Source organism: Lytechinus pictus, chromosome 17 (assembly GCF_037042905.1).
Source record: "Lytechinus pictus isolate F3 Inbred chromosome 17, Lp3.0, whole genome shotgun sequence".
NCBI classification, from domain to species: Eukaryota; Metazoa; Echinodermata; class Echinoidea; order Temnopleuroida; family Toxopneustidae; genus Lytechinus; species Lytechinus pictus.
In genome coordinates this window covers 19,000,024-19,018,276 of record NC_087261.1, presented here as the reverse complement: position 1 = coordinate 19,018,276, position 18,253 = coordinate 19,000,024, and the positions used below count along the sequence as shown (strand labels likewise).

Below are 18,253 nucleotides of genomic sequence, written 5' to 3'. Positions count from 1 at the left end.
AAATGATCAATCATCAAAATCTTTTCCCCCTTAACCCTCTCGTGACCGTCGTCGCATATTTGCGACACGATTTGCTCACTTCCGTATTACCGTCGTCGCAATTATGCGACCAAAAAAGTCCCTCCGGTAAAAAGCATTATAATAAGCGAAAGATCACCCCCACGAGTCGAGAATGGTATTGTCTGAAAGCTTGGTTTGCGTGCGATCGAATGGTATGCATTTCACTACATGCTTGTATTGACTTTTTCATCGCAATCTACACTTGAAGTCTGAGAAATAATCACAAATTTTCACTTTTTGACGCTAAGAAGCTCCGAAATGGAGGACCAAGACGGAGAGAATTTCGCGGATAGATTGTCTGAATCGAGTTCGGAAGCTTGGGACAGCCATGAAGACCAGTTAGACGATGATTCCGAGGTGGAAGGAATGGAGATTTCGTCGGACGAGGAGATTCGCATAGGCCATGTGTATGCAAGGCATAGGCAACAAATGGACGGAGCCGAGCGTGGAAAAGATGGTCCACCGGACGGAGTCAACACTCCACCTCGCCGGGCAAGACAACCAGCTGCCGAACGGAGAGCTCGCGGACAGGCAAGGGGCAGAGGCCGGGGCGCAGGCCGAGGCAATGCACGGCGTCAACGTCGCCCAAACCCAGATTTTCGAGGCGGTTGGGAAGAGACGGATAACTTCGATCGGAATATCCCAGCATTTACAGGTATTGAATAAATTCCATTATACTATCTGTAAATAATACATGCATGGATAAAATGGGGCTAAAATGGTTACAATTTGAAACTGATTTTATTGATGATCAAATTGATCAAGTCAAATTTAGTTCAACCTAAAGTTTGACTATTGCCCCACATGCACAATTTTATGTTGTTTTCTAATTTTAGTGCAATGTGCATTTTTTTTTTTTGCTCAAGACAAGAAAAGCATTTCTGTAATTGCAATTGGTGCCATCACTTTTGCACCACACATTTTCAAAAAAAAGTCTACATGTAGTTCTACCAAAACCCGGCGTTCAAAACTTGTGCTCGCTGTTGCAGCAGTGATTTTGACTTGGCTATGCTGCCGCAGCGGTGTTGGTGCTGCCTATGCTCTGGTAGAGGATCTCAAAATCAAAAGGGGATACAATTTGTGTCAAGAATGTGATCACTGCTGCAATATTTAGCATGCATTGTGGGGGTAGGCTTTTTATTTTTTTACTTTTTTTGTTTTGAGCCAACTTTGCCGTATTTTTTCAAAATCTCTGCATATTTTTAGGAGATATTTTATTTTATTTTTTCTATAGGAACACAGGGACCGACAGAAGATTTTTCTCAGCTTTCGCCTCTGGAAGTATTCTTCCTCTTCTTTACTCAAGAGGTGTGGGAGCTGCTGACAAATGAAACCAACAGATATGCAGACCAAGTGATGGAAGGCTGGGATGCCGATCGTGCAAGTGCCTGGCGTGATCATCCAACGACCGTTCCAGAAATGAAAGCCTTCCTTGGACTTGTTCTATTGATGGGAGTTGTCCGGTGCCCACGCTACCATCTGCATTGGTCAACAATGGAAATCTTCTATCATCCGTTCTTCTCTGCCATCATGCCCAGGAATCGATATTCTCTACTCCGTCGCTTTTTACATCTGTCTGATAACACTGCACCCAACCCAAACAACAACCGTCTACATAAACTGGAATCTTTCCTCTCTCTTCTCATCCCCAAGTTCCGCTCCCTCTACCTTCCTAAGAAGATGATCTCACCTGATGAAAGCATGATCAAGTTCAAAGGACGTCTTGGCATAGTGCAGTACATGCCAAAGAAACCAATCAAATGGGGAATAAAGGCATGGGCACTGTGTGAAAGTGACTCGGGATATACATGGAACTGGAAAGTTTATACTGGACGTGAGGAAGCACTTCAAGCAGCGATTGCTGGAGACCATGATGGACCGAACAGCCACCCTCCAGAATCGTCGATATATGCTAGTGGAAAAGTTGTTCTCTCCCTTGTTGAGGGATTGGAGGGGAAGGGATACTGGCTCTTTTGTGACAATTTTTACACTTCCCCTGCACTATTTCAGAAGCTGAATGAGATTGGATTTGGATGTTGTGGCACTGCAAGGCCGTTGGCAAAGGGACTTCCCACGGGTGCAAATCCCAAAGTACATAAAATGAAGAAGGGAGACCGTCCAAAATACTATAAGAAGAAAGGTCAGATGTGTGTTGTTTGGATGGACAAAAAACCGGTAACCCTCTTGACAACTCTTGACGGTCCTGGGGAGGATGTCAAAAGGATCAGGTCGCGTCAAGGTGTAGACGGTCATCGTGAGATCTCCCGCCCCACAGCCATCTCGACTTACAATAAGCACATGGGTGGTGTTGACAAAGCGGATCAACTTATCCAATACTACGTGCACCAGCACAGGAGCTTGAAGTGGTGGAAAACGATTTTTTCCATCTTTTGGAGACCACACTTGTGAACGCACACGTCATCTACAAATCATATGACCACCCAAAGCTGGACTTACTACAATTTCGTGTGAAGGTCATCGAAGGCCTTCTCGAAGGCTGGCCTCGAGCCCAGCATGGACGGAGAGGATCGAGAGAGGGACCGGCTATTGCTAGGCTAACTCCTGGGGCACATTTCTTGAAGAGGGTTGAGTCTCGTCCGGACTGTGTTGTGTGTAGTAACAGATACATTCGTGGAGGGAGGAAGCAAACACAGTTTGTTTGTAAGAGCTGTGATAAAGCCATGTGTCCAACCGAGTGTTTTGAAAGGTTCCATACCCTTGTAGACTACAAGCTTCATTGAATACCTCTGATCATCATGCCTGACTAATATTTCTTTCACATATATTACCTCAAACATGTAATTCTTTCAAATGTGCCATGTTGATATTGCAATGATATCTTATAAGCCAAGTATAATTATTGCCCATATTGATCCAAATACTTATGAATTTATGATGGCATGAAAGCCACTGTATACTTGTATCTTTTTTTTTAACAGTTTATATTTATTTGACATGCAGAAAGCCACTGCATACTTATATTTATTTGATAGCAGAAAGCCACTGCATACTTGTATCTTTTTTTTGAACAGTTTATATTTATTTGACATGCAGAAAGCCACTGCATACTTATATTTATTTGATAGCAGAAAGCCACTGCATACTTGTATCTTTTTTTTGAACAGTTTATATTTATTTGACATGCAGAAAGCCACTGCATACTTATATTTATTTGATAGCAGAAAGCCACTGCATACTTGTATCTTTTTTTGAACAGTTTATATTTATTTGACATGCAGAAAGCCACTGCATACTTATATTTATTTGATAGCAGAAAGCCACTGCATACTTGTATCTTTTTTTTAACAGTTTATATTTATTTGACATGCAGAAAGCCACTGCATACTTATATTTATTTGATAGCAGAAAGCCACTGCATACTTGTATCTTTTTTTGAACAGTTTATATTTATTTGACATGCAGAAAGCCACTGCATACTTTTTTTGAACATGTATTTTTCTTTTTACTTGATCAAAACCACGATAAGACTATTTTTCAGTTTTGAAAAAAAATGCTTTCCGGTAATCAATCTGTACATGTCGTACAGATAACACCATGCAAGATATACCTCATGCTTACGTTGAGTAAGTTTAGTTGATGTACATTACTAATAAACTCCTGAACTGCTGAAACTGATATGATTTTGTGGAAGTGATATTTATACTTTTGTTTAGTGAAATGAAAGGTAGTGCAGCAGAATCTTGTTACTTGTAAAAGGCTGACCTGAATCCAAAAAGAAAACTTCATTTATTTGTGTAAAAAAATAAAATAAAATGAAGGTAACTAGGAAGCTGCTCGAGTGTAGAAATTCTTTTGCATACAAGATTCTGCTGTTGATTGTTGAGGCATAAACCAATTTAGGAAAGAGTGTGAGAGATAACAAAAATATAATTAAAAAAAATCTAGAAAGATAGAGATTGATTTGTGAATGTGTTAGATGTGCAGGAGAAATATATAACGACAGGAAAAAGATTTTTTTTTTTTGGGGGGGGGTGAATGTATGAGAGGTACATGTGTAGGACATTTTTTGATAGAGAGAAGGGAACAGTGAGCAAGTCAGGATAAGAAAAACTAAATAAAAAAAAGAAGTGATGAGTTTGGGTGGAGAAGGTAGTGAAGAGAGGGGGAAAGCAGGCAAAGCATAATAGTAATTAGATGGAGGAAGATAAAGATGGTGGGAATTGAGATGACAGAGTGATGAATATATTGAACATGGATGAATATTTTGATCACGGTGGTTCCAGGATTTTGTGGGGGGGGGGGCGTGTGACAAAAATCAACCACAGCCCTCCGGAGCCCTAAAAAGGGAGGTAAAAACTTAGGTATCCCTGCCCCCACCAATAAAAAAATAAGATGAAGACTGATGGAACAAAATAGAGTGTGTGTGGGGGGGGGGGGGACTGGATCCACTAATAATTTAGAGGTACACTAGGGTAGACACAAATAAAGAGTTACACCTCAGGTATTCAAATGTATTTGGTCTTATTTATTTCATTGATTTTACACCTCAGCTGTAACAAAACTTCTCTTTCTTCAATAAACACATTGACAACTCAATGGATATAATTATACAGAATAAGAATTCATTCCATTTTTACAGTTTATACATGAGCAATAAACAATATGGCATTGATGCACTCATATAGTACACAAAATATAATTGATAAATCATTTTATTATTCGAAATGAAAATTTTAGATATCAGAGTCAAACAATAAATAGCATCGAAGTTCACTTTTTATTACATCATTCTACTCCCACCAAAAGAAAGATAACAACATTGCTGACCCCTTCATTCACCACTGCTTGCACTCCCAATTGACAATGCCAAACAAAATATAAGCCCTAAAACACTTGGATTGATTGAAATGAAAAAAATCAGATCCCCTAAAAAGTAGAACAGGTCATCCAAGAAACAACTGTACAAAACATACAAATAAAATGAACGATTTCCATAACAGAATGAATAAACAAACAAAAATTCACTAAATGAATTTGAACAAACCATAATCATTTTCAACAAGTAAAATAAAATACGACAACAGTGGCATATTTTGGAAGGGGATGGGGTTCCAGCTGAGAGAAATTTTGACACCCCCCCCCCCCAAAAAAAAAGGTCTTCACCATGAATAGTAGGTCGTTTCGTACCCCCCCCCCCCCCCAAAAAAAAAAAAAAAAAAAAAAAAAAATGGGGGGGGGGGGGTGAATTCTCGGGGTGGGGGTTTGGATATAAAAAAAATAGGGGGGGTGAACACCTGTAACCACCCCCTGCGTACGCCACTGATAGCATAAAAAGAAAGTCTGGTAAAGTTACTTCCAGAAAATTCGTCATGCCAACGCATAGCCCGAACTAAGAGTGACGTCATTGGACTTATTCGAGTGCGAACTCCGTTCTCTTGCATCATCTTTTCTGAGTGAGCGATCGCATCGGGCTCCTCGCACGTTTTTTCGTAATGTACACAAACCCCATAGGCGCATCGAAATCTCGCCTGGCGAGTACAAACGATGTTTTATTTTCCTTCCCCTGACCTAAATATTAGGAAATACACTTTGCTCAAGGTAAGAAACAGAAGTTCATGATATACTAAATGTTTATTGTGCAGACTTCATTTGCCAAAATTGCCGTTCTGACTATCCTATCCACCATGGAAATCAGAGTGTCGTTTTGCATGTGTGACACAGAAAATAGCCCGGTAAGCCAGGGTGAGGCTTCCACAGAGCGGCCGGTCACGATAGGGTTAATGGGATACGATTTGTCAATTTCACTTTTGGGTCCGGTCTGAACCGGGTCTCTAACTCTTATTAAAAAGAGACAAGCAGCTACCACAATGTTAGAGGTCTAAACCTCCAATACATAGGACTACATATACATGTAGATCTATCGAAAATCTGATCCAAAATAGGGAAATATTGAAATTTAGGCATAGCAAACTCAAAATGCAGCCTTTCTCATCGACCATGATCGTGAGCTATGCAAGCTTGCACAAAAGTCAGCAAGCACACATCCCATTTTATCAAAACAACATGAATTATCTAATCATACCATGATGGCGGTATGATCAGATAATTCCTTTTTCTGATTTCGAAACGCAAAAATGAAACAAAACGTGTTTCGTTTCCTCAAAGCAAAAAAAAAAAAAAAAAAGAAAAAGGAAACAAGAATTTCAATTCAATTTTGTTTATTGTCAAAGCAAAAACTAAACTGGTTTTTAAAAACAAACAAAAAAGTTTGACCTTTTTCCTGTTTTGTGTTTCATTCCTGAAACAAATTTTTTTTTATTGTTTATTTTTCTGTCTTAAGTCTCAAAAATAGAATCAGCTTTGTTTTGGTCTAGGTCAGTCATAGACCAAAAGCTTCGGTCTCTGTTATGTTGGTTGTTCCGCTGAACTACGTTAGCTCCACTCACCAATTACAGAGACCAAAAGTCCAAAGTTCTAACTCGATCTGTACAGGGACTCAATGGCCATATGTTTATATATTAAGTTCGGATAAACCAGGGAGGTGGGAGTTGCACAACAGCCAAAGTAAGTCACTGTTTTTTTTTTCCTTTTAAGTTTTTTTTTTCCCATTTTGGTGCATTTCAGGCCGAAATGGAATAATAATCTGTATTTTGGTCCAGTTCTATTGACTCTAGGCCTAGACTGCACTGGACTCTATTACATTTTTATGATAAAAAATATGAAATAAAAACAAAAATCGATGAGCCCCGTTGGCCGTCGGGGGGGATCTTGCATTGTTAATGGCGGCTGCACGATCGCGAGCCCTCTGTGTACAAGGAGAAATAAAAAAAAATCTTAAATTGTTTTTTTTTTAAACTCAAAACAGACGGCGGCTAGGCTGCCAGCTGTCTGACTAATAACGTTAGTAGTAGTACTAATAACTGAGTAGTACTTCACTGTTCACAGTGACAGTGTCATGTCCATGTCAATAGACAATAGTCGAATTTGAATGACATGTTTGACTTTGATGAAAGAAACTCAATTTTTTATCTCTCCCTTTGGCTTTGGCTTTTTAGGCTCCAACCGTTGACTAACTCGAGCGAAGTTCGTGCAGGCTCCACTCCACTTCACTACCGGTACACTACACTCCACCTACCCAAACTTCGAGACGGTGAAACAGTTCGGATATACCGAGTCACAAAGGTGGGATGGAAATCATGTGTATCGTAAAAAAAAAAAATTAAAGAAAAAAATATAACGAGAAAGATGAATAACTTAATACCTTACTCTACACCCGTATTTCACTCCGTTTCCATCCTCCGGTTATCCTCAAAATTGGTGATTTGGGTCCAGTATCTTTTTCCTCACACGTATTATTCACGGCCGATTTCAAAACATCGCACGCGATCGCGATCCGTCGGTTTGACCTGCGACCGATCGCGATCGCATGCGATGTTTTGGAATCAGCCGTGAATAAATACCTGTGAGGAATAAGACACTGGCCCAAAATCACCAATTTTGAGGATAACCGGAGGATGGAAACGGAGACGGAGTGAAATACGGGTGTAACTTTTTTAGAGTAATCAGTAAGTTAAGACAGTACTAAATCTATTACTATTAGGCCTAGGCCCCCTATTTATTAAGTTATTCATCTTTCTCGTTATATTTTTTTTCCTTTAATTTTTTTTTACGATAAACATGATTTCCATCCCACCTTTGTGACTCGGTAACCGTTGACATGATTGGCTTTTGCCAACGTGAGTAAAACATATCTGTCGATTGTCAACCAAGACTATTGAAAAGACACAGCTTCACGAACACGTCACTAACTTTATTTCTACCGCAGTCCAGCGCAGTGCAGTGACGGATCGAGTGAGTACGGTACACACGGCCTGACCGCGGCGCGGCGCCGATAATGTGTGACATGGTCTCAATCCTCATGGAATATTTAAAAATCATGGTTTAAATTACTTAAAATTACTTTTCTTACCGTTTATTTCGGTTTTCTCAACTTGCAATTTAATGGCGAAAACTGGACTAAGCTGGACCTGTCCTCGGTTCACAGCACTTGTCTTATCACTTATAAAAATTAAAATCGAGATGTACTCCCGACAACTGAGACTGAGTTACGTTACCGAGTACCGGCAGAAACGGTGAATGAGCCAAGGCTTCCGATCCGGGCAGTTCTAGCTAGCTAGCTCCCCCGAAGTTTCGGCACAAGATCGCGTTCGAATTTGGGTCGTATATGTCGCTGAGTGTTTGCATACGTGGAAGGCCTACGGATATAGACGATTCAAAACGTGCCTACACATGCCTAACTCACCCTTACTAAACTCGACACTCGCTCGTGACTGTGTCGACTCGATGATACTGTTAAGTCCCACCAGGCCAGCCCAAATGACCCGCCCACAAAAAACAAAACTTATGAGAAAAAAAAATAAATGAGCTTATAATCCAATGAAACAATGAAATTTTTCAATATAGGCATGTTGCAAAAGCTACTAACAATAGGCCTATTCATAGTCAGCAGCAGACCGAGTGGGGGGGGGGCAAATAGGATCCGCGGCACCGCTATAGCAAAAAGTTTGTTGTGAAAAGAGCGAAAATTTCATGAGAAAATCCTTTTAAGATTAAAAAAGTTCTCATAGGCCTAATTGTTAATAACTTTATAATTTTAAGTCTTGATTACCTAAAGAAACTGGTCACAAAACAAAATAAAATAGTTCATTGTAATAGCTGGAGCACTAGCTAGCCCGAAGATCAAAAGTTAACACACAATACTCATACAGGGTGCAGCTGCTCACTTTGAAATATTCAACTTACTATATACACAGAAAAAACGCTGTTTAAATTTTTTATACAACGCTGTTTACTATATGAACCTTACAGTAATTGTTTAAACAGTTTAAACAAGTGTTTAAATCTTAAACAACAAAGTTTAATTTTCAATATCTAATCTTCAATAAATTAAACATGATTGTTTAAACTGTTAAACAACTACTGTAAGGTTCATGGATATAGTAAACAGCGTTGTATAAAATCTTAAACAGCGTTTTTACTGTGTAGGCCTACAATAGGCCCACCAGAAATGTATTTTTATTAGTGTATCATTCGGCTTATGTCTGTCCATTTTGTTCAGTTGTAAGTCAGATTTATAAAACTCGGGCTCCTCTTTAATACAGTTTGCCGATAAGACACATGCAGGACTTGTTCTCATAGGCCCTATAAGTTCGTTTTAGAAGTGTATTGGCGGTAGAAATGCAGGGGCCGCGGCGGGGCCACGGAACGGTTTTCAAATTAAGCGTGGGGGGGGGGGGGCTGACAATGCAAAAAAATCACAATCATATGGTCGGCATTTTTGTACACGGTTTTGGAAAAAGTGTGTGGGGTTGAAGCCCCCCCCCCCACACACACACACACACATTAGAACGGATAAAAAAAATAAGACAAATCCAACACTAAACATTTGATCGGGACAATGAATAACGAAATTATATACCAGTAAACAGTAATTTGTTCTAAACAATTATTTACGAATAAATTTGATGAGCAAACTATATGACGTTTATATCCCCACTTGTTTTTTTTTGTACTTTATTACATGAAATTAGTGTTGATTCAAAATTAGTCCTCCAAAATGCCAAAATTAAAAAACTTAATAAAAAAGGATTGTACTAGTATATGAAACATTCAGTTCATCGCTGCAACTTATTTTATCATACTGGGGACTTAGTGATAAATGATTGTATGAAAATATGAAATCATTATGATTTCAAACTATACATAAGAAAAAGGAAAGCGGATGTGACATCATTGGCCGACCTATAATGAATATTCATGACGACGTGCATATAACTGTTTTCACAATATATTGCTACACTTTTAAAATAATTTTTTTTTTAATTATTATTTATTATCAGATTTTTCCTTTGTTGTGTATACTTTGTCTGGAACTTTTTTGTTTGTTTGTTTTTCCCATTCCCTTATTAAGTATTATGTTTTTATTGTTGAATTGAATAGAATTGATTTTTTATTTGTAACGCCGTCAAAAGTCCCCATATTTCATATTGTTCCAAAAGGAGCTAGATCCACTTTTGAGGTTTTTCTGTAAATCAAGTTTTTTTTAATTCACCACTTTCCCTTAGCCACTGCTGTTACTATCATCTTAGATTGATTAAATCATGATTTCAAAAAATAAATTGTTAATTATCAATTTTTTAAGAATTTTTGAAATCTTATATTTCACGGATATAGCTTCTTAATTTGGAACAAAAACTTTGTAAAATGTTAATTTTTGCCAATTTAAACATGTTTGATATTGGAAATTGAACATGAAACACATAAATATGGCTAACAAAGTACATTCCACATCTTTTTCTGATGTTTATCCACTGAAAATTACAACAACAACAAAATGTTATTCTGTCATCTAATTCTACTAGGAAGGTGACTTTTCGATATCTAATTCCAAAAGGAGTCAAGTCCAAAAATATTCATAAAAATTGTTATTTTTTCATCAAATTTGCACTGATGGTGTGGACTTGTATCGACAACATGCACCTAAGAAATTGAATGTATTATAGGAAAAATAACAAATTGTAAATAACCGTATAGGCCCTAGTGGATTAGGCTCCTTTCGGATTAACAAAGCTGTTTTGGATTTAGCTCCTTTTGGAACAAAACCCAAATTCGCAATAAATTTTTACCAGGCCTTTCCACTTTTTTGTTGTTGTTAAATACCAATCGTGTTCATGATTTCCAATAGTGCTTACTGCTTAGAATGTCAAACTTTTAGTTTAAAATATCACATTTTTTCAGCTCGCGCTCGCATCATTCGTATATACTAAGGCCTCGAATGCATAAATGTCTGCATCGGTACAGGGGTACGAATATAGATTGACTGAGTTACCTGCTGGTTGTTAAGACGGGTAATGAATTGAATATTTTAGGCTTTTACAATAAAAGTTTTTTTTAAGTATATTAAAGGAAAATTGTCTTTTTAATGTATCCTTTAAATAATTAATATATATAATTTACAAAATAAATAGGTTTTTTTAAATTAAAAAGTCTTTTTTAAATGTAATATGAGTCTTTGTTTAACCTCCGAATAAATAAACGTAATGATTTAGCCGAATATTGTTTCCACTGCTGAGTTTATTTATCAAAACGAGTGACACCCATTCACATAGCGTAGCAACCGCGACCACACACAGTTTTTCTCGTTCGTGTGAACAATGTGCCCACTGAATGATGCTCACATGTTAACTCATGTACTGCACTCTCTTTAGCTCGGCGCTCGTTGACTGAACACCGACATAAAGTGGCTAGCTCACCTCTGTTCAATTCCTGTCAAATTCAGAATTGATTAAGTCTGCTAGCATACATAAAAACATGGTATGAACATTGTAGAAATGATAGGAAACTAAGAATAATTCATAGAATACAGGAAAATTAGATATTTTATTGTTAAAATTTGTTGACGTGCGTGCCGCGCCGTGTGCGACGTCGTCGACCGTCGTGAGCGAGTTTCATGTCATGTAACCCAGCCAGGCAGGCGCAGGGAGCTCCGGCCCGCTTGCCAGGAGTCGACCGTGCAAAACGATGCATGGAGACAATGGGGTAGATTGGGGTCTCAATAGTAATCTTAATAAAATGTGGAAACAGAAATTATGCACTTACCACGATTAGCCTATATGGATGAAGGTCTATCGTGACACTCAAATCCTGACATCGAGGCACAGACTGAGTGGAACCTCAGGCTCAGTCAAAAAAACGAAAACTTGTTCTGTCGTGATGATACCTCTCGGCTCTCTTTCTTTCAAAATTAAAAACAAAATGGCCGATCGAGAACGAGGCTATATATTTTTTTTTATAGGTTCCAGTCTGTGCCTCGATGTCGGGATTTGTGTGTGACGATAGACCATCCATATAATTGTTAGTGCGCCATAATTTCTGTTTCCACATTTTATTAAGAATAAGATTATTAATACTAGGCCTATATCAAGACCAAGCCTAGGGCCAGTCCCATGTCTCCTCGTTTTGCATGGTCGACTCCTGCCTGGGCTCGCGGGCCGGAGCTCCCTGGGCCGGGTTAATGATCATGATGATGAGCAGATGAGTGTGTCAATGTCCCCACTGTGTGATGGAATTGATCATGTTCAGGTGTTTGGCACACACATGTCTCGATGTCTGTGCTGTGTGAGTTTGACTTTGAGATCAAAATGAGGAATTTACACTTTTGTTTTAGTAGCAGCCGGGGAGGGGGGGGGGGGGCATTTCCATCGTTTGACGAGTGGATACCATGTTCATGCTATTAATGTTAAACACGTAAAAAGGATCTTTTTTTAAGATGGTGCATGTAAAGTACGTAATAATCAGTAGAGTCTAGAGGTGCATGGGCAATATGGGAGACAATGCGATCTCCCAGTCCCGTATTGGAGACTTGCTTTGCAAAAAACACCAACAAAACTCAAAAGTGTAATTTTTTCCACCAAAAATTTTGTCATTGAGGTGAAAAGCCCATTTGTTTGTGTGTGGATGACAAAAAAATCCTTGGCAAAAACAAAAGTAGACGGTGAATTTTTAAAGTAGACTGTAAAGGGGTAATTTTTCATGAGGAATCTGCTTATCACATTTTTATTTTCCGCCAAGCTAATTCTTTTGCAGCAAATGTAAACAAAGGAAATTGGTCTCCCAAACTGGAGACTCTGAAATTGGATACCCTAATTTTTTACAAAAGTCTTTGATATTGGAGATAATCTCATGGGAGACAGCCTCACATATTTTTTATTATTGGCCATGCACCTCTACTGATGGGTGTCAAAAATACTAAAATGAAAAAAGGGTAAATCTAGATCTAGGAAAACTATTTGTTTCTGTTTGCGGTCCAATTTGCAAGAATAGTGAAAGACTTGGACCACTCCTTTTTTACTTTTTGCCCCAACACTACGTATTTAGGGTCCGATTTGAGAGAGGTGTGTGGGGTGGTACTAAACCAAATTAAAGTAAAGGTAAAGCCGACGTCCATGATCATGTCCATGACATGACATGCATTAGTACAATAAAATATTGTACTTGTTAAGGTGGTCAATTCAGGGAATATTTGTCAATGGTAACGTTTTCTTTCCAATACCGGTACTTGTTAAAGAGTAGGGTTACCCACGCCAATAATTGTTGAGGGGTGCATTTTCAGAACATGGAAAATACTTTAGGATGCTTTTTCGAAACCCCATGGTCACGCATGGTATCCTCTTGTCAATGGAAATCCCCCCCCCCCCCCCCGGATAACACCAGAGTAGAGCTGAATACATGGCCATATGCAGATTTTTTTTTGGGGGGGGTGGCAAGACTCCTAAAATTTTCGAAGACAACGAAACTAAAGTCTCGAAAGTGAGGGAGCGAAGCGACCAATCTTCTTGTTGGGGCGCTTTTGCATTTTCGAAAGTGAAATTAAAGGATTTTGTGCAGATCTACGTTAATTAGTTATGGTGAAATTTATGAAAATTTTTAGTAAAAAAATTTAGGGCCTAGACTAGTTCTAGGTTTCCAATATTTTTGAGGGGCAACTGCCCCCCCCCCCCCTGCTATGCATGGCCTGGCTGAATGTTCAAGCATTGTGTGCAATGTGGTATCAGACTATCAGTCACCATTTGAGATAACGTTTGTGATGGACTCACACTGGCAGACTTGTGTGTCTAAACTTCATATAGAAACACATAAAAGAGGACACGAAGCAGTTCGGAATTTTTTTTTTTTTGGAGGGGGGGGGGGGGTATGTAGTTGACCATGCAGAAATCACAATCCGATGGAAATTTTTACAGTTTTTCCACAGCCCCGTATCTAACTTATGTAGTTTTGGGAACATTTTTTTCTTGGGGGTTGGGTGTGGTTTAATTTAAGGAAATATATATATGCAATATACTGAAGTAAAATGATCACAATCAACTCTTGCCACAGGCTTACAGCAAGGATCCAATGAAGGGACCCGTTGAGGATGTCCCAGCCCATCGTATCCGCATCACCCTTACCAGCCGCAACGTCAAGAGCCTGGAGAAGGTGTGCGCCGATCTCAAGCGTGGTGCCCAGGACAAGAACCTGAAGGTGAAAGGACCCGTCCGTATGCCCACCAAGACCCTCCGCATCACCACCAGGAAGACGCCCTGTGGAGAAGGGTCCAAGACCTGGGATCGCTACCAGATGCGCATCCACAAGCGTCTCATCGACCTGGAGAGCCCCTCGGAGATCGTCAAGCAGATTGTATCCTTTCCCACATACCTCTTTCATATGTCCTTATTAGGGTTTTGGTTTAGGAAGGGGCAAAGGCCGGTTTTTTTTTGGGGGGGGGATGGTCACAGAAGTATAATTTGTTGACTTGTAAGCAAAGCATCTTCCAAACATGTCCCCTGCTTCTGAAATTTGACAAACACAGAAAAGAACAATAACAAAAAATGTAAAGGGTCATTTCTCTATCTCTTATCTCCATCCTGGTAAGCAAGAAAAAGTAGTTGGACATTATTTTATCATGGTAATTAACTACAATAAATGTGAGGGGCACTCCCTGTGGATCCTCGCTGGGGAGGGGGGGGGGGGTGGGCGCTGGGTTGTTGATGGTTGTCTGTCAGATGGATTTGTGAGAGTGGCTGATTGATTGGCACATGGTTTCTCATTTCCAGTATAGTGGGCCATTGTGTACATAAAGTTGATTAATAATAGTAAATGTAAATAGGCCTGTATTAAAGGTTTAGTCCACCCAAGCAAAATGTTGATTTTAATAAATACATAGAGAAATTAAACTGTCATACTGTTTATGTCATTTCAATTTGATTTAAAAAAAGTTGAAACAGTTGCACATGAGGAAACAAATGACATCACACACTTTTTTTTATAAGACATATGTCAGATATACAGGCCTTTGAAAAATACTTTCGAATGTTTAAGTGGTTATGTTGGCTTATTTCATTCTATTTGTATTTATCCTTGACCTTTGACCTTCTAGACCTCTATCAACATCGAGCCTGGTGTCGAGGTTGAGGTTACCATCGCTGATGCATAGATGCAATGATGTTGGCAGACGATCGTCTTCAGTTATGGGTTAATATTGTTTAAACATCATGTGAATAAAAAGCAAAGAATTTGATTCTTGCTGTAATGACAAAAATGAAAATTCCGTTTGAAAGAGCCTTTTATCTTTTGTGTATTTTTCTCCAGTGCCTTGGGGACCTGTATCATAAAGACATATAATAAAATGGTAACTTTGTCATTAAATTGTAACTGCCAGAGAAATGGTGAACGTGATTCACCATTCTACCCCGCTAGTACAGAACCTGGCTTAATGGTAAAGTCACCATAGGTGTAACTCTTTGTGAAACGGGCCGTAGAAGTTGAACTGGAAAATCACATTCATCAAATGGAAACTTATCACAGTCCTTCGTGGCGGTTGCATAAGTTGAAATTATCGCCCAAGTCGAAGTAATGTCTCTTGAAAAAAAAAAAAAAATGTTGCCTCAAAGGTTTATCTGCCAAAGTCAGATCCCCAATACAAAAGGATTTGGGGTGCTAAAGGTTCCTTGAAAGTTGTTGGCACTGACTAGTCTTTCACTTAATTTATTTTTCCATTTCTTAAAACGCCATGGTATAAGACACCCATGCTCCTTAGCCAACTAATACCAAGGAAGTTGTCAGATCCTACCACTTGTCGGAGGACAAATGGTGATGAAATTTCTCCCAAATGACACGTTTTTCATAATTTTGGTCTCTTAACACAAAGCTATTGATCGCAGGGGTGTTTTTCACAGTTGATTACATCTTTGTGTACACTGTATAATCACATCCTACAAAACGAGTGTATGATCAATCACTATGCCTTGTGTCACTGGACCCTGATCTGGGATGTTGCTTTGACTTGAGTGATTATTAAAGGTTAAGTCCACCCCAGGAAATTTTGCTTTGAATAAATGGAGAAAAATCTAACCAGCATGATGCTGAAAATTTCATCAAAATCGGATGTAAAATAAGAAAGCTGTGACATTCAAATTTTCGCTTATTTTCCACAAAACAGTCACATGCAAATGAGACAGCTGATGATGTCCCTCATTATTTCTTTTGTTTTTTATTGTTTGAATTATACAATGTTTCATTTTTTTTACATATTGACAATAAGGGCCAACCTGACTGAACTGTAAAGTATCAACAAAATGCCATTTCCACCTTTGTAGGGAGGAATTAATCTTTGTTTTGCTTGACAATGAGGAGAAAATTAGAACATATCATATTTCATATAATAAAAAACAGTGAAAAGAAATAGTGAGTGGATGACGTCATCACTCTCCTCATTTGCATACCGACAAGAATGTCCATATAGCTTTTGTGTGAAATTAAGTGAAACTTTAAAAAGTCAACTGATTTTACATCTGATATCAAGGAAAATTGTCAGTGTTGTGTTCATTATCCCCCCCTTAAATCCGGTACTGTTGGCTGTGTGAATGGCCATTCCTGTTTGTGATGGTGAGTTCCTAGTGCATGCTGGTATCATGAGTTTTGTGTGACTTAAAGCTGTTCCTTGGATGCTTATTGCCTTTGGTGAACTCAATAGAATGGGCTGTGTTGCATGAAAATTCTGCTCAAGAAAAATATGTCTTTAGAAAATGGAAACCTACACAACTTGGAAGGAAAATTTTGAGAGGACTAGTAAATACAGGTATTCCTCTACCTCCATATATAAGTCGACCTGCCAGAATTCGAATGATTGTTTGAAGCGAAGCAATTTTTTAGACCACATTCAAAACGTGTTATATACTTTTTAAAGTCGAATTTCTCCTTGTCGAACAGGTTCTGTGTTCTCAAAAGATTGATTTAAGCAGGGATATCTGGAAACGTGCTTTGCACTTATGCCCCCCCCCCCAAAAAAAAAAAAAATTGCTTTGAGTTGAGCAGTAATTTGACTGATGAAAGGATGAAAATATACATGTTTTATACTTGGTTAGCTTAATTTTATGACTTAATTCTGTGGCAACTGCTAAATTTTATGGCAACGCAAGCTACGTTTGGAACTATGAGCCAATCAAAATTTCTGTGGAAATCAAGGTTTCCTTGGAAATTATTAATAAAAACACCAGTGTTAGTTTCAAGCAACAGGGTCTGGGTGTTGTGAAGTCTGATGCACTGACAAAGTGTCGAAATCACACCAGTTAGTGTTGAGAGGACCTTGCCAAGCTCCACTGTGTTGAATTCATGGTGTATTACACTTTGTTGTATTGACACCATGCATCGGTGTTCAATTCAACCTTCATTTCTAACACCCAAGGTGCGTTCCACTCACAACACCATCTGATCTCGTTTTTAACACCAAAGTTTTACAGTTAAGTGTTCGACAAGAGTAGGGAGAGAGAAAAGTGATATTTTCTTAGCCAAGAGAGTGAATGGTAATGGCTGTACAGAAAAGATTTGTTGGACAATGTTGATTTTCGGTGTCGTGTGAGAAAAAGATTGTTGTACTACCAATATACTGGTCCCTATTTTGCAGCATTTTAGGCATACATGTATTTTCAAGTATTTTTGCCCCCTTTTTTCTACATAAAATGGTTAAAAACCCATTTGAAAATTGGCCTTTAAAAAGTTGTTAACGCCTTCCAAGTAAACACAATTTCTTATTCACCCACTTTTTCAAATATCAGTCCGCTGACGAAGAGCCTTTGTAATTTTGAGAATTAACTCAAAAACATATTTCTTCAGGATTTCGAGTACAGGCTGAATGAACTGACTGAATGAAATGAATGAATGATCATGCGTAAACAAAATAAGCAAATATTTTTGCATTTTTAGAATGTCATTTTTCTCTCTCTTTTGTGACATTTAAAAAGAAATTTTGTTTCATAGGTCATATTTGGCCCCCTCTTTCTTTTTTGTTGTCGCTTAATTCGCTACTGAGTCTAGTCATAAACCACCTGAAAAAATGGGCCTCCCTGCTTGAATAACATACACAATATTGATAGACAGTTACACCTGTACATTGCCATGATATTCAACTTGAAATGGCCTATTCGGCTGGCGATCCCCTCACTTTGGTTTGACCACAAATCCTTCAATAAATGACTCAGAATTATTAGAATAAGAGGGGTCAAGGCCTTGTTATGACACACGTCGACTTCTCGATTAACCTTCAGTATGTATAGCCTTTGTAGGTATATGTAAGTCCTATATTTTTGACAAATTTTATCATTAAAGTTCGGCAAGATGAAAAAATAACTTCCTAATG

General features: G+C 38.5%; 3 protein-coding genes across 4 annotated transcripts in view; 2 read left to right on the top strand and 1 right to left on the bottom strand.

Annotated features, from left to right (window-relative positions):
* Positions 1-8,358, bottom strand: part of LOC129280625 (transmembrane 9 superfamily member 4-like) — a 48,653-nt gene extending 40,295 nt beyond the window's left edge. Inside the window, exon 1 of one of the 2 annotated variants that reach the window (XR_010296301.1) lies at positions 7,991-8,170. The gene's annotated coding sequence lies outside the window, so the exon portion shown is untranslated. Of the gene's footprint in view, positions 1-7,990 lie in introns of both variants that reach the window. The other variant, XM_064112385.1, reaches the window with a different exon arrangement.
* Positions 31-3,696, top strand: LOC129255942 (piggyBac transposable element-derived protein 4-like). The gene is made up of 2 exons (XM_064112431.1): positions 31-715; positions 1,295-3,696. Exons 1-2 carry the CDS (start codon positions 319-321, stop codon positions 2,467-2,469), a joined length of 1,572 nt encoding a protein of 523 aa, XP_063968501.1. The 5' UTR covers positions 31-318; the 3' UTR covers positions 2,470-3,696.
* Positions 8,359-11,179: 2,821 nt separating the features above from the next.
* LOC129280523 (small ribosomal subunit protein uS10-like) lies at positions 11,180-15,163 on the top strand. Its single transcript, XM_054916537.2, has 3 exons — positions 11,180-11,394; positions 13,957-14,256; positions 14,996-15,163. The coding sequence occupies exons 1-3, from the start codon at positions 11,392-11,394 to the stop codon at positions 15,050-15,052; spliced, it is 360 nt and encodes a 119-aa protein (XP_054772512.1). The 5' UTR covers positions 11,180-11,391; the 3' UTR covers positions 15,053-15,163.
* The last annotated feature ends 3,090 nt before the right edge of the window (positions 15,164-18,253 follow it).

Bases quoted from the DNA above. Each gene is read 5' to 3' on its own strand.
- LOC129280523 (XM_054916537.2), top strand. The intron at 14,257-14,995 runs GTATCCTTTCCC...TTGACCTTCTAG, and splicing joins CGGAGATCGTCAAGCAGATT to ACCTCTATCAACATCGAGCC.
- LOC129255942 (XM_064112431.1), top strand. From the start codon at position 319: ATGGAGGACCAAGACGGAGAGAATTTCGCGGATAGATTGTCTGAATCG. The intron at 716-1,294 runs GTATTGAATAAA...TTTTTTCTATAG, and splicing joins GAATATCCCAGCATTTACAG to GAACACAGGGACCGACAGAA.